Source organism: Oncorhynchus gorbuscha, linkage group LG18 (genome assembly GCF_021184085.1).
Source record: "Oncorhynchus gorbuscha isolate QuinsamMale2020 ecotype Even-year linkage group LG18, OgorEven_v1.0, whole genome shotgun sequence".
Lineage (NCBI taxonomy): Eukaryota > Metazoa > Chordata > Actinopteri > Salmoniformes > Salmonidae > Oncorhynchus > Oncorhynchus gorbuscha.
In genome coordinates this window covers 75,545,569-75,560,410 of record NC_060190.1, presented here as the reverse complement: position 1 = coordinate 75,560,410, position 14,842 = coordinate 75,545,569, and the positions used below count along the sequence as shown (strand labels likewise).

General features: G+C 43.2%; 1 protein-coding gene across 1 annotated transcript in view; it reads right to left on the bottom strand.

Moving 5' to 3' along the window:
* Nucleotides 1-139: 139 nt before the first annotated feature.
* LOC124003996 (ceramide synthase 5-like) overlaps nt 140-14,842 on the bottom strand; it is a 38,732-nt gene continuing 24,029 nt past the window's right edge. Inside the window, exons 7-10 of the mRNA XM_046312712.1 lie at nt 10,885-11,013; nt 10,353-10,459; nt 5,019-5,175; nt 140-1,641 (exon numbers count right to left, since the gene is read on the bottom strand). Of these exons, the coding sequence (XP_046168668.1) occupies nt 1,453-1,641; nt 5,019-5,175; nt 10,353-10,459; nt 10,885-11,013 (582 nt within the window). The 3' untranslated portion in view covers nt 140-1,452. The remainder of the gene's footprint in view (nt 1,642-5,018; nt 5,176-10,352; nt 10,460-10,884; nt 11,014-14,842) is intronic.

Sequence of the window (14,842 nt, the reverse complement as noted above, 5' to 3'; positions counted from 1 at the left end):
TTGTTAAGTTATTAAATGCTCTACCAACTGAGCTACAGAAGGACCATTCATCCCGATCATTTCTCGGGATACACTGAAGCACGGTTTGGGTGGTGGGTTATTGTCATTTTACAACCGTTAATATGAATAAAAACATATCTTTCACAAACATTTATTTGTTTATTTATTTAAAAAAAATATATACAGTAATAACTTTAGTTCAACTGACAAAACAGGGAGAGAACATCCTCCCCAACAAACTGCTGCATTACATTAAAAAGTGGAATAAAAATTTAAACAGTCAGACCCCATTCTATGGACAATGGAATGAAAATACAGTCAGACCCCATTCTATGGACAATTGAATAAAAATACAGTCATACCCCATTCTATGGACACAATGGAATGAAAATACAGCCAGACCCCATTCTATGGACACAATGGAATGAAAATACAGTCAGACCCCATTCTATGGACACAATGCAATGAAAATAGAGTCAGACCCATAGACTTGACACAAGGGAATTAAACAAGTGTTTTTAATCAGTTAAATGTAATCCGTTTTGATTCTATGAGTCACGGTGGTGTCTGTCTATTCATTCATCGTCTGTTGTCATAGTCAATAGTACTGTGTTGGCTCAGATATGCCTGATTCTCACTATAGGGCCGACCTGAATAGTACTGTGTTGGCTCAGATATGCCTGATTCTCACTATAGGGCTGACCTGAATAGTACTGTGTTGGCTCAGATATGCCTGATTCTCACTATAGGGCTGACCTGAATAGTACTGTGTTGGCTCAGATGTGCCTGATTCTCACTATAGGGCTGACCTGAATAGTACTGTGTTGGCTCAGATGTGCCTGATTCTCACTATAGGGCTGACCTGAATAGTACTGTGTTGGCTCAGATGTGCCTGATTCTCACTATAGGGCTGACCTGAATAGTACTGTGTTGGCTCAGATATGCCTGATTCTCACTATAGGGCCGACCTGAATAGTACTGTGTTGGCTCAGATATGCCTGATTCTCACTATAGGGCTGACCTGAATAGTACTGTGTTGGCTCAGATATGCCTGATTCTCACTATAGGGCTGACCTGAATAGTACTGTGTTGGCTCAGATATGCCTGATTCTCACTATAGGGCCGACCTGAATAGTACTGTGTTGGCTCAGATATGCCTGATTCTCACTATAGGGCTGACCTGAATAGTACTGTGTTGGCTCAGATATGCCTGATTCTCACTATAGGGCCGACCTGAATAGTACTGTGTTGGCTCAGATATGCCTGATTCTCACTATAGGGCTGACCTGAATAGTACTGTGTTGGCGCAGATATTTTCCTTTCTTTTTGACATGGTCCTTTCCAGTACAGTTCCGACAACTAGTGGCTGCCCAGTGTAACCAGGCGAGACATATTGGACTCAGTGGTCAGCCCTATACTGTGAATCTGACAGCGGACTCCTCCTTTCTTGTGTCACCAACTGCTGCTGCTGCTGCTGCTACGTATCTGTTGTGGCCAGGTTATAGTGGCGACGGCGTGACCGTTGGTACCGTTCTCTACTTTAGGAGAGAACGCCATTTTAACCCCCTTGTTATTGGTACCGTTGGTGTCCACCTCCTCCTCGGAGCTGCTCTCAACATCACTGCGGTCATCCTTAGAAACCTGTCAGACAGACAGGAAATACAATGTTACGATTCAAAGTGACACAATGGATATTTCCAGAAGTATCCGGTAGTAGTGCACGTTTTTTTTGACACAATGGAATGAAAATACAGTCAGGCCCCATTCTGTGGACACAATGGAATGAAAATAGAGTCAGACCCCATTCTATGGACACAATGGAATGAAAATACAGTCAGGCCCCATTCTGTGGACACAATGGAATGAAAATAGAGTCAGACCCCATTCTATGGACACAATGGAATGAAAATACAGTCAGACCCCATTCTGTGGACACAATGGAATGAAAATACAGTCATAGTAAAAAAAAAAATTACACATAAAATGACGTTTAGTTTTTTAACTATGGATATTATTACCCAAAGAATAGAACGCAGTTACACAGGATAAACCGATACATTAAGGAATGGACATTTTGTACAAGTATCGGCTGATGGCGACTATGTAGTTGGCAGAACACTCTGACCGACGCATCACAAATGAACTCCGTAGACATTTAGCTCGACAGCCTGAAAACATGTTACCAGTTCTTAAAAAGATTCATGCACTTAATCTTCATTATTTATTTACAAATACATAAATAACATTAGAATATCTTCATATATAAATTAATTTCTGGTCAACAACAAAAAATTAAAATAGATAAGACTTCCCTTAATGAATTCTGACTCCAAAACCTGCACATGCTCGCAAGTGCCACAAGATGGGAGTTTAAAGGAGCATGTAGAATCTGACGAGCCCGTCTGGCTCATATGCATAAAGCCACAAACACATGAACAACAATGACATTGACAGACTGCAAACAGCAGAGCAGAGAAGGTAGTTGTCAATCTGGTGGGAAGTGAGCTGACAAACCGGAAGATATTTCCTGCAGCTGTGCACTTGAGCAAGGCACTTCACCCCCCCCCCCCCCCCCAATAACAACAGCTCCCCGCACCTCTCCCCAAAAACCTGTATATGTATGTGTGTCTTTCAGAGGGGTTGGGTTCAAAGTGGAAGTCAAATTTCGTTTGGACCTTGTGTGCAATTGACCGAAGGTTAGACGGATCTTAAATCGTAGTTAAGACAGTAAAGCAAGGACAAGTGAAGTGGAGAATAAGGACTGAGGAGACAGATGGAGACGGGACCCAAGAGAGGAAACAACCCACCTCTGCAGAGAGAAGGACAGCGATTCAAAACATGAAGAGGAAGAAAGCATTGAACAAACACAGATGAAATGTTACCTATAGCTTCTACACTCATAGCATTTTAATTTTTTTTTAAATTTTTTATCTTTATTTAACTCAGCATATCAGTTAAGAACAAATTCTTATTTTCAATGACGGCCTAGGAACAGTGGGTTAACTGCCTTGTTCAGGGGGCAGAACGACAGATTTGTACCTTGTCAGCTCGGGGATTCGAACATGCAACCTTTCGGTTACTAGTCCAACCACTAGGCTACCCTGCCGCCCCTTTCATAACTATAGCCTGGACAGGAAGGACCTGATCCTAGATCAGCACTTCTACTCTAAGACGCTGTCTAAATACAGGCCCAGTCCTCATACAGACTGACTAGAACGCAGAGTTTTGTCCCTAACCTTGAGTCAGAGCTGTCCTACATCAATCCCACTCACCTTTCCTCTGACCATGTTAACTAGGTAGGTTATCCCAGCTATGAGGTACCTAATAGTTACCTTGGGTAGTTACACCTCACACTCACCTGTCGACATCTCACCTCTAATAGGCCAATACAGGGCATTCGGAAAGAATTCATACCCTTTCCCCTTTTCCACATTTTTGTTACTATTTGTTACTCATTCTAAAAGTGATTAAATAAATGTTTTTCCTCACCAATCTACACACAATAACCCATAATGACAAAGCGATCTTGGGAAGGGTACCAAAACATTTCTGCAGCATTGAAGGTCCCCAAGAACACAAGTCCCTCCATCATTCTTAAATGGAAGAAAGTTTGGAACCACCAAGACTTCATAGAGCTGGCTGCCCGGGCTAAACTGAGCAGTCGGGGAAGAAGGGCCTTGGTCAAGGAGGTGACCAAGAACCCAATGGTCACTGACTGAGCTCTAGAGTTCCTCTGCGGAGATGGGAGAACCTTCCAGAAGGACAACCATCTCTGCAGCACTTAACCAATCTGTTAGAGTGGCGAGACGGGAGCTACTCCTCATTAAAATTCACGACAGCCCACTTGGAGTTTTCCAAAAGATACCTAAAGAATCAGACCATGAGAAATAAGATGCGCTGGTCTGATGAACCAAGATTGAACTCTTTGGCCTGAATGCCAAGCGTCATGTCTAGAAGAAACCAGGCACCATCCCTACGGTGAAGCATGGTGGTAGCATTGTGCTTTGAGTATGTTTTTCAGTGGTAGTCAGGATCGAGGGAAAGGCTAACAGAGCAAAATACAGAGAGATCCTTGATGAAAACCTGCTCCAGAGCGCTCAGGACCTTAGACTGGGGCGAAGGTTTACCTTCCAACAGGACAACGACCCTAAGCACACAGCCAAGACAACGCAGAGTGGCTTTAGGACAAGTCCTTGAGTGGCCCGATCGAACATCTCTGGAGAGACCTGAAAATAGCTGTGCAGCGACGCTCCCCATAATACCCAACAGAGCTTTAGAGGATCTGCAGAGAAGAATGTGAAAAACTCCCCAAATACAGGTGTGCCAAGCTGGTAGCGTCATACTCAAGAAGACTCAAGGTTGTAATCACCGTGCTTCAACAAAGTACTGAGTAAAGGGTCCGAATGTAAATGTGATATTTCAGTTGTATTTGTTTTGCTTTGTCATTATGGGGTTATTGTGATGTCATTATGGGGTTATTGTGATGTCATTATGGGGTTATTGTGATGTCATTATGCAGTTATTGTGATGTCATTATGGGGTTATTGTGATGTCATTATGGGGTTATTGTGATGTCATTATGGGGTTATTGTGATGTCATTATGGGGTTATTGTGATGTCATTATGGGGTTATTGTGATGTCATTATGGGGTTATTGTGATGTCATTATGGGGTTATTGTGATGTCATTATGTGGTTATTGTGATGTCATTATGGGGTATTGTGATGTCATTATGTGATGTCATTATGGGGTATTGTGATGTCATTATGGGGTATTGTGATGTCATTATGTGGTATTGTGATGTCATTATGGGGTATTGTGATGTCATTATGGGGTATTGTGATGTCATTATGGGGTATTGTGATGTCATTATGGGGTTATTGTGATGTCATTATGGGGTATTGTGTGGGGATTGAGGGGAGAAAACAATTGAATCCATTTTAGAACAAGGCTGTAACGTAACAAAATGTGGAAAAAGTCAAGGCCGAGTCAGAGCTGTACATTCACATCCCACCCACCTTTCCTCGGACCAAGGCCTTGTAGGCGATCCCGGCTATGAGGTAGGACCAGATGACGTGTAGCACCTGCAGCACCAGCAGTAGGGAGTTGAAGAGCCACCAGGAAGGGTATGGACCAATCATCTCCCAGCTCTCAAACAATGTTGTGTTCAGGATCCTGGAACAACACAGGAAGGATCACAGCATTGAATTAATATGTGTATGGAAAGTATGTCAGTACACACACACACACACACACACACACACACACACACACACACACACACACACACACACACACACACACACACACACACACACACACACACACACACACACACACACACACACACACACACACGGAAAGCACAAAATGCAACCACACAGTAATTTCTCCGTATGGGAAGACAAGTTGGACTTTTCTGAGACCTGCCTTCCCCTGCTGAGACTGTACTCTCCTAACAACCAGCTCATTTCAAACATTTAGTAGTTACCATTCATCCAAGAAGACTACATAATTAAATACATATTTTGTTTGGTGTAATTTCTCTAATAAAGTAGAGCTGTGAGGCCTGCAGTGCAGTAGTGAGACAGACTCAGACAGACAGACAGACCGTTGTCAGGCAACATGTACATCCTTAGTCCTTATGCCCTACCTAGGTAACCATGGGGACAGTGACATTTATTGGGGCAGGGGGGGTGGGGTTGAAAATAGGAGTGTTTTTTTATTGTACACGGGGAGGGTAGAGTGTTTTTAAAAAAAATACAACTGTTAGGTTCTTATTTTCCAGAATAAAAAAAACTCACGGACACTAGAGAAACTTAACCGAGTTTATTTCTTCCCAAAGGGTCTTTACAGACAAAAAAACAAAATTTCTCACCATCACAGGTAGATATATTCCACTTTAAACATTTCTCTTTCTCTCAAATCGTTACATCTTATGGTTCCACAGGAAGAGGGTAATAGGATAATAAACCCTTATTTCACCCTTCAGGGGATCTGACCTGACCTCCTGACCTCAACCCCTCCTTCACCTAATCAACAGATGTCCATCCGCTCCCCCTAAACCAATCCTGTGCTCTCCTCCCGTCCACCCAGTACATTCCACAGCCACTCTGTCTTTCTACAGATCTCACTCCTTTATATACTATGCGTCTGGTCTATCATGTCTTTAATATCTCAATGTATAAAGTTTAGAATCCAACACCACACAGCAAAGCTGCATCAATCTTCAATATGAATCCACAATAACAAATAGGACATAGGACATAGTTGATAGGAAGCAGAAGAAGCCAGGTGCATCATGGTACATGAAAGAACAGTGAACACGCAGCGCAAAAAAGCTCCCTTGTTGATGGACAATACAATTCTCCTACCTGGACTAGCCTACAACACCACCACCTCAATCGCACTCCACACTGCCCTTTCCCACCTGGACAAAAGGAACACCTATGTGAGAATGCTATTTATTGACTACAGCTCAGTGTTCAACACCATAGTGCCACCATCAATAAGCTAAGGACCCTGGGACTAAACACCTCCCTCTGCAAATGGATACTGGGCTGCCCCCAGGTGGTAAGATTAGGTAACAACACATCTGCCACGCTGATCCTCAACACAGGGGCCCCTCAGGGGTGCGTGCTCAGTCCCTCTTGTACTCCCTGCTCACTCATGACTGCATGGCCAGGCACGACTCCGACACCATCATTAAATTTGCCCGATGACACAGGCCTGATCGGCCTGATCACCGAAAACAACGAGACAGCCTATAGGGAGGAAGTCCCGAGACCTGGCCGTGTGGTACCCAGTTGAGCTTTTATACTGTATTTCTCAAAAGGCAGCCAAGCATCAATCATCATGTCACTGTAGCCTACTTCATCAAAGCTTAAATGCTTTCCTGACGAGTCAAAGTGGGAGGAACTCACAACATATCATCACGTGACTCAACTTTACTTCCATTTATTGGTTATTATATCAATAAATCAAATCATATTAGTCACTTGCGCCGAATACAACAGGTAGATAATATATTATACTTTATATAATGATAAATATGGCATCAAAATGTTAAATATAATTTCCCCCCTAGCTGATTATTGTCTACAGACAGCACTGATTGTAGTGTAGGTCTAGTGAAACAGGAAAGGTAGTCTGTGGTGATCGGTGAACCTTCAACCCTGGCCCGTAGCCCTTGCGTGGCATCGACTGTGCCACAAAAGCATGCTGAAAATGTCAAAGTCCATATCCACGTTTATAAACACAGTTATTGTTATTTGTGAACTTTTGAGTTAATTCCATGAGGGGGGGTGTGCAATTTATTTTGGAGTACAAGGGGAGGGTCATGTAAAAATATGTTTTACGTTGGGTATGGGGGGGTAAACAATTAGCTTGAGTTGGATAGGAATTCTGTTCCCAATTATTCCCCCGAAATAATAGAGGTAAATGTAATGTGGTTTAGAGGGTGTCCTCTAGACACCCCAGTGTAGAGGTTTAAATAATAGAGGTAAATGTAATGTGGTTTAGAGGGTGTCCTCTAGACACCCCAGTGTAGAGGTTTAAATAATAGAGGTAAATGTAATGTGGTTTAGAGGGTGTCCTCTAGACACCCCAGTGTAGAGGTTTAAATAATAGAGGTAAATGTAATGTGGTTTAGAGGGTGTCCTCTAGACACCCCAGTGTAGAGGTTTAAATAATAGAGGTAAATGTAATGTGGTTTAGAGGGTGTCCTCTAGACACCCCAGTGTAGAGGTTTAAATAATAGAGGTAAATGTAATGTGGTTTAGAGGGTGTCCTCTAGACACCCCAGTGTAGAGGTTTAAATAATAGAGGTAAATGTAATGTGGTTTAGAGGGTGTCCTCTAGACACCCCAGTGTAGAGGTTTAAATAATAGAGGTAAATGTAATGTGGTTTAGAGGGTGTCCTCTAGACACCCCAGTGTAGAGGTTTAAATAATAGAGGTAAATGTAATGTGGTTTAGAGGGTGTCCTCTAGACACCCCAATGTAGAGGTTTAAATAATAGAGGTAAATGTAATCAAGGTTTGAAATTATTTGTCTAATACCATATTTGTTTTGGATTTTCAGCGTATAATTGTTCTATAACTATGTAACTATGTTCAATAGATTTTCAGCGTATAAATGTTTCATATGTTCCGGCTCCCAGACTATCTGCTCAATAGAAAATATGTCCCGAGGCTCAATGCAATTGGGGAACCCTGCCCTATATAAACTACAGTGTACTACTTTCTTGACAAGGGCCTATAGGGCTCTGATCTAAAGTAGTGTACTATATAGGGAATAGGGTGCCATAGGGCTCTGGTCTAAAGTAGTGCACTTTGTAGAGAATATGGTCTAAAGTAGTGTACTATGTAGAGAATATGGTCTAAAGTAGTGTACTATATAGGGAATAGGGTGCCCTAGGGCTCTGGTCTAAAGTAGTGCACTTTGTAGAGAATATGGTCTAAAGTAGTGTACTATGTAGAGAATATGGTCTAAAGTAGTGTACTATGTAGGGAATAGGGTTGTATAGGGCTCTGGTCTAAAATAGTGTACTATATAGGGAATAGGGTGCCATAGAGCTCTGGCCTAAAGTCATGCACTATATAGGGAATAGGGTTGTATAGGGCTCTGGTCTAAAATAGTGTACTATATAGGGAATAGGGTGCCATAGGGCTCTGGCCTAAAGTCATGCACTATATAGGGAATAGGGTTGTATAGGGCTCTGGTCTAAAGTAGTGCACTATGTAGAGAATATGGTCTAAAGTATTGTACTATGTATGGAATAGGGTTCTATAGGGCTCTGGTCTAAAGTAGTGCACTACGTAGGGAATAGGGTTTAAAGTAGTGTACTATGTATGGAATAGGGTTTTATAGGGCTCTGGTCTAAAGTAGTGCACTACGTAGGGAATAGGGTTTAAAGTAGTGTACTATGTATGGAATAGGGTTTTATAGGACTCTGGTCTAAAGTAGTGCACTACGTAGGGAATAGGGTTTAAAGTAGTGTACTACGTAAGGAATAGGGTGTCATTTGGGACGCTGATTATAGCAGCTCAGGAGGTTACCTCCACTGCCCATCATAGACCTGGCCCTCGACTGTCGGTCGTCCCGTAGAGCTGCTTCTATCCATACTAAAATCACAGATGGTTCCGCGTCCCAAATGGTGCCCTCTTCTCTAAGTAGTGCACTATTGTTGACCAGGGGCACTTTGGGCTCTGGAATAGTGGATAGGGATGCATACTTAGAGTAGTGTCAATAACTAACCACAGAGGTTAAGTAGCTCTGCTGAATGTTATTTAACCTTTACTTAACCAGGAAGTCTCATTGAGGTCAGAACAAGACCTGTTTCCCAAGCGACAGACAGACAGACAGACAGACAGACAGACAGACAGACAGACAGACAGACAGACAGACAGACAGACAGACAGACAGACAGACAGACAGACAGACAGACAGACAGACAGACAGACAGACAGACAGACAGACAGACAGACAGACAGACAGACAGACAGACAGACAGACAGACAGACAGACAGACAGACAGACAGACAGACAGACAGACAGACAGACAGACAGACAGACAGACAGACAGACAGACAGACAGACAGACAGACAGACAGACACTAACCATAGAAAGAAGGTAGACAGATAACTGGGATGTTTCGTTAGTGAAAACTGTAGCAAAATGTTTTCAACTTAAGAAGTTTCCCAACAAAACCAAAAGTTACTTATTGGACAAATTCAGTTAAGTGGCTTCCTGTTTCGGCCCATTTACTTCGTTTAATTCCAAATGAATACACCCCAGTCTAGAGGACACCCCAGTCTAGAGGACACCCCAGTCTAGAGGACACCATACAGTCTAGAGGACACCATACAGTCTAGAGGACACCATACAGTCTAGAGGACACCCCAGTGTAGAGGACACCCCAGTCTAGAGGACAACCACACATTCTAGAGGACAACCACACATTCTAGAGGACAACCACACATTCTAGAGGACACCCCAGTCTAGAGGACACCCCAGTCTAGAGGACAACCACACATTCTAGAGGACACCCCAGTCTAGAGGACACCCCAGTCTAGAGGACACCCCAGTCTAGAGGACACCACACATTCTAGAGGACACCCCAGTGTAGAGGACACCATACAGTCTAGAGGACACCCCAGTGTAGAGGACAACCACAGTCTAGAGGACACCATACAGTCTAGAGGACACCCCAGTGTAGAGGACACCATACAGTCTAGAGGACACCATACAGTCTAGAGGACACCATACAGTCTAGAGGACACCCCAGTCTAGAGGACACCATACAGTCTAGAGGACACCCCAGTGTAGAGGACAACCATACAGTCACTAACCATAGAGGGTAGAGGACAAGCCTTGTGATGAAGAAGACTACTGCAAACAGAACGAACAGGAAGTCACACAGGCGCTGGTACTTGGCGTAGTTGGTCAGTTTGGCTGCCTGAAGAAGGAGAGAAGGTAAACATTGATATACTGTCATATTGTACGTTCCATGTTCTACAAGTTCCTTCTTCAAAGAATACATGTACTGTACTTTGATGTATATGTAACAGTATAACTTTAGACCGTCCCCTCGCCCATACCCGGGCGCGAACCAGGGACCCTCTGCACACAGCAACAACAGTCACCCACGAAGCATCGTTACCCATCGCTCCACAAAAAAACGCGGCCCTTGCAGAGCAAGAGGAACTACTACTGCAAGGTCTCAGAGCAAGTGACGTCACCGATTGAAACGCTATTTAGCGCACACCGCTAACTAAGCTAGCCGTTTCACATCCGTTACATATATTCCATTATCTACACTAGAATATCACTGAGAATGTATTCCTCAGAGTAGTATGCTAATGTGTGTGTGTCCACACTCACCTCCAGTAGGAAGTCTGATGCGTCGTGGACACACATCACCAGGCTCCCGACACGTAGCATGTTGTTAGCGTAGGAAAAACTGATCAGGCTCACTGTTGCTAGGTGATGAATGAACATGATGGGGAAGTCCTGCAATTCAACAAGGAACCATGAGAAGGTTTGTTTTCATATATAATAATAATAATAATATTATTATATTATATATAATCACAGATATTGTATACAGATATGCATTTATTTGATTATTGGACCATGCTGGTAATTTATGAACGTTTGAACATCTTGGCCATGTTCTGTTATAATCTCTACCCGGCACAGCCAGAAGAGGACTGGCCACCCCACATAGCCTGGTTCCTCTCTAGGTTTCTTCCTAGGTTCTGGCCTTTCCAGGGAGTTTTTCCTAGCCACCGTGCTTCTACACCTGCATTGCTTGCTGTTTGGGGTTTTAGGCTGGGTTTCTGTACAGCACTTTGAGATATCAGCTGATGTACGAAGGGCTTTATAAATACATGTGATTTGAAAATAAATGTCATTTATTTGTTGCGTTGGTAAGGGCAGATTTCATTTACAGCAGCTCCATACAGTAACTCTGCTCAATAACCTTTATGACTTCCTCATTTACGTGTTCGTAAACGTGTTTTCTCACGTTCGATGTGAAAATCAATAACCGAGCGAAAATTAAGACTTTGAAGTGTGGCATCTGGAGACGACTCTCCTTTCCATGTATGTGAGGGTTTGTTCCTTTGTAGAGGAAACTAGGAGTTGTGTAACCTCACATTATCTACTCTACTACAGTAAGACACATTATCTACTCTACTACAGTAAGACACATTATCTACTCTACTACAGTAAGACACATTATCTACTCTACTACAGTAAGACACATTATCTACTCTACTACAGTAACAGTAAGACACATTATCTACTCTACTACAGTAACAGTAAGACACTATCTACTCTACTACAGTAACAGTAAGACACATTATCTACTCTACTACAGACAGTTATAATGACCAGACAAACTGACAGTTATAATGACCAGACAAACTGACAGTTACAATGACCAGACAAACTGACAATGACCAGACAAACTGACAATGACCAGACAAACTGACAGTGACAATGACCAGACAAACTGACAGTTACAATGACCAGACAAACTGACAATGACCAGACAAACTGACAGTTACAATGACCAGACAAACTGACAATGACCAGACAAACTGACAGTTACAATGACCAGACAAACTGACAGTTACAATGACCAGACAAACTGACAATGACCAGACAAACTGACAATGACCAGACAAACTGACAGTTACAATGACCAGACAAACTGACAGTTACAATGACCAGACAAACTGACAATGACCAGACAAACTGACAATGACCAGACAAACTGACAATGACCAGACAAACTGACAATGACCAGACAAACTGACAATGACCAGACAAACTGACAATGACCAGACAAACTGACAATGACCAGACAAACTGACAGTTACAATGACCAGACAAACTGACAATGACCAGACAAACTGACAATGACCAGACAAACTGACAATGACCAGACAAACTGACAGTTACAATGACCAGACAAACGGACAGTTACAATGACCAGACAAACTGACAGTTACAATGACCAGACAAACTGACAGTTACAATGACCAGACAAACTGACAGTTACAATGACCAGACAAACTGACAATGACCAGACAAACTGACAGTTACAATGACCAGACAAACTGACAGTTACAATGACTAGACAAACTGACAGTTACAATGACTAGACAAACTGACAGTTACAATGACTAGACAAACTGACAATGACCAGACAAACTGACAGTTACAATGACCAGACAAACTGACAGTTACAATGACCAGACAAACGGACAGTTACAATGACCAGACAAACTGACAGTTACAATGACCAGACAAACTGACAGTTACAATGACCAGACAAACTGACAGTTATAATGACCAGACAAACTGACAGTTACAATGACTAGACAAACTGACAGTTACAATGACTAGACAAACTGACAGTTACAATGACCAGACAAACTGACAGTTACAATGACCAGACAAACTGACAGTTACAATGACCAGACAAACTGACAGTTATAATGACCAGACAAACTGACAGTTATAATGACTCGACAAACTGACAGTTATAATGACTCGACAAACTGACAGTTATAATGACTCGACAAACTGACAGTTACAATGACCAGACAAACTGACAGTTATAATGACCAGACAAACTGACAATGACCAGACAAACTGACAGTTACAATGACCAGACAAACTGACAGTTATAATGACCAGACAAACTGACAGTTACAATGACCAGACAAACTGACAGTTACAATGACCAGACAAACTGACAGTTACAATGACCAGACAAACTGACAGTTACAATGACCAGACAAACTGACAGTTATAATGACTAGACAAACTGACAATGACCAGACAAACTGACAGTTACAATGACCAGACAAACTGACAGTTACAATGACCAGACAAACGGACAGTTACAATGACCAGACAAACTGACAATGACCAGACAAACTGACAGTTATAATGACCAGACAAACTGACAGTTACAACGACCAGACAAACTGACAGTTACAATGACCAGACAAACTGACAGTTACAACGACCAGACAAACTGACAGACCGACAGCGACCAGACAAACTGTAGAAGTCGTCTGTGACTAAAGCACACCCCCCTCTCCAGGCAAATAAACTCAGCAAAAAATAAACATCCTCTCACTGTCAAATGGATTTATATTCAGCAAACTTATCATGTGTAAATATTTCTATGAACATAAGATTCAACAACTGAGACATAAACTAAACAAGTTCCACAGACATGTGACTAACAGAAATTGAATATTGTGTCCCTGAACAAAGGGGGGGGGGGTCAAAGTAACAGTCAGTATCTGGTGTGGCCACCAGCTGCATTAAGTACTGCAGTGCATCTCCTCCTCATGGACTGCACCAGATTTGCCAGTTCTTGCTGTGAGATGTTACCCCACTCTTCCACCAAGGTACCTGCAAGTTCCAGGATATTTCTGGGGGGAATGGCCCTAGCCCTCACCCTGCGATCCAACAGGTCCCAAACGTGCTCAATGGGATTGAGATCCGGGCTCTTCACTGGCCATGGCAGAACACTGACATTCCTGCCTTGCAGGAAGACATGCACAGAACGAGCAGTATGGCTGGTGGTATTGTCATGCTGGAGGGTCATGTCAGGATGAGCCTGCAGGAAGGGTACCACATGAGGGAGGAGGATGTCTTCCCAGTAATGCAACGTGTTGAGATTGCCTGCAATGACAAGCTCAGTCCGATGATGCTGTGACACACCGCCCCAGACCATGACGGACCCTCCACCTCGATCCCGCTCCAGAGTACAGGCCTCGGTGTAACGCTCATTCCTTCGACAATAAACATAAAACCGAGACTTGTCAGAGAAGAGCACTTTTTGCCTGTACTGTCTGGTCCAGCGACGGTGGGTTTGTGCTCATAGGCAACGTTGTTGCTGGTGATATCTGGTGAGGACCTGCCTTACAACAGGCCTACAAGCCCTCAGTCCAGCCTCACTCAGCCTATTGCGGACAGTCTGAGCACTGATGGAGGGATTGTGTGTTCCTGGTTTAACTCGGGCAGTTGTTGTTGCCATCCTGTACCTGTCCCGCAGGTGTGATGTTCGGATGTACCGATCCTGTGCAGGTGTTGTTACACGTGGTCTGCCACTGCGAGGACAATCAGCTGTCCATTCTGTCTCCCTGTAGCGCTGTCTAGGCGTCTCACAGTACGGACATTGCAATTTATTGCCCTAGCCACATCTGCAGTCCTCATGCCTCCTTGCAGCATGCCTAAGGCATGTTCACACAGATGAGCAGGGACCCTGTGTCGGTGGAAAGGCCTCTTTAGTGTCCTAAGTTCATAACTG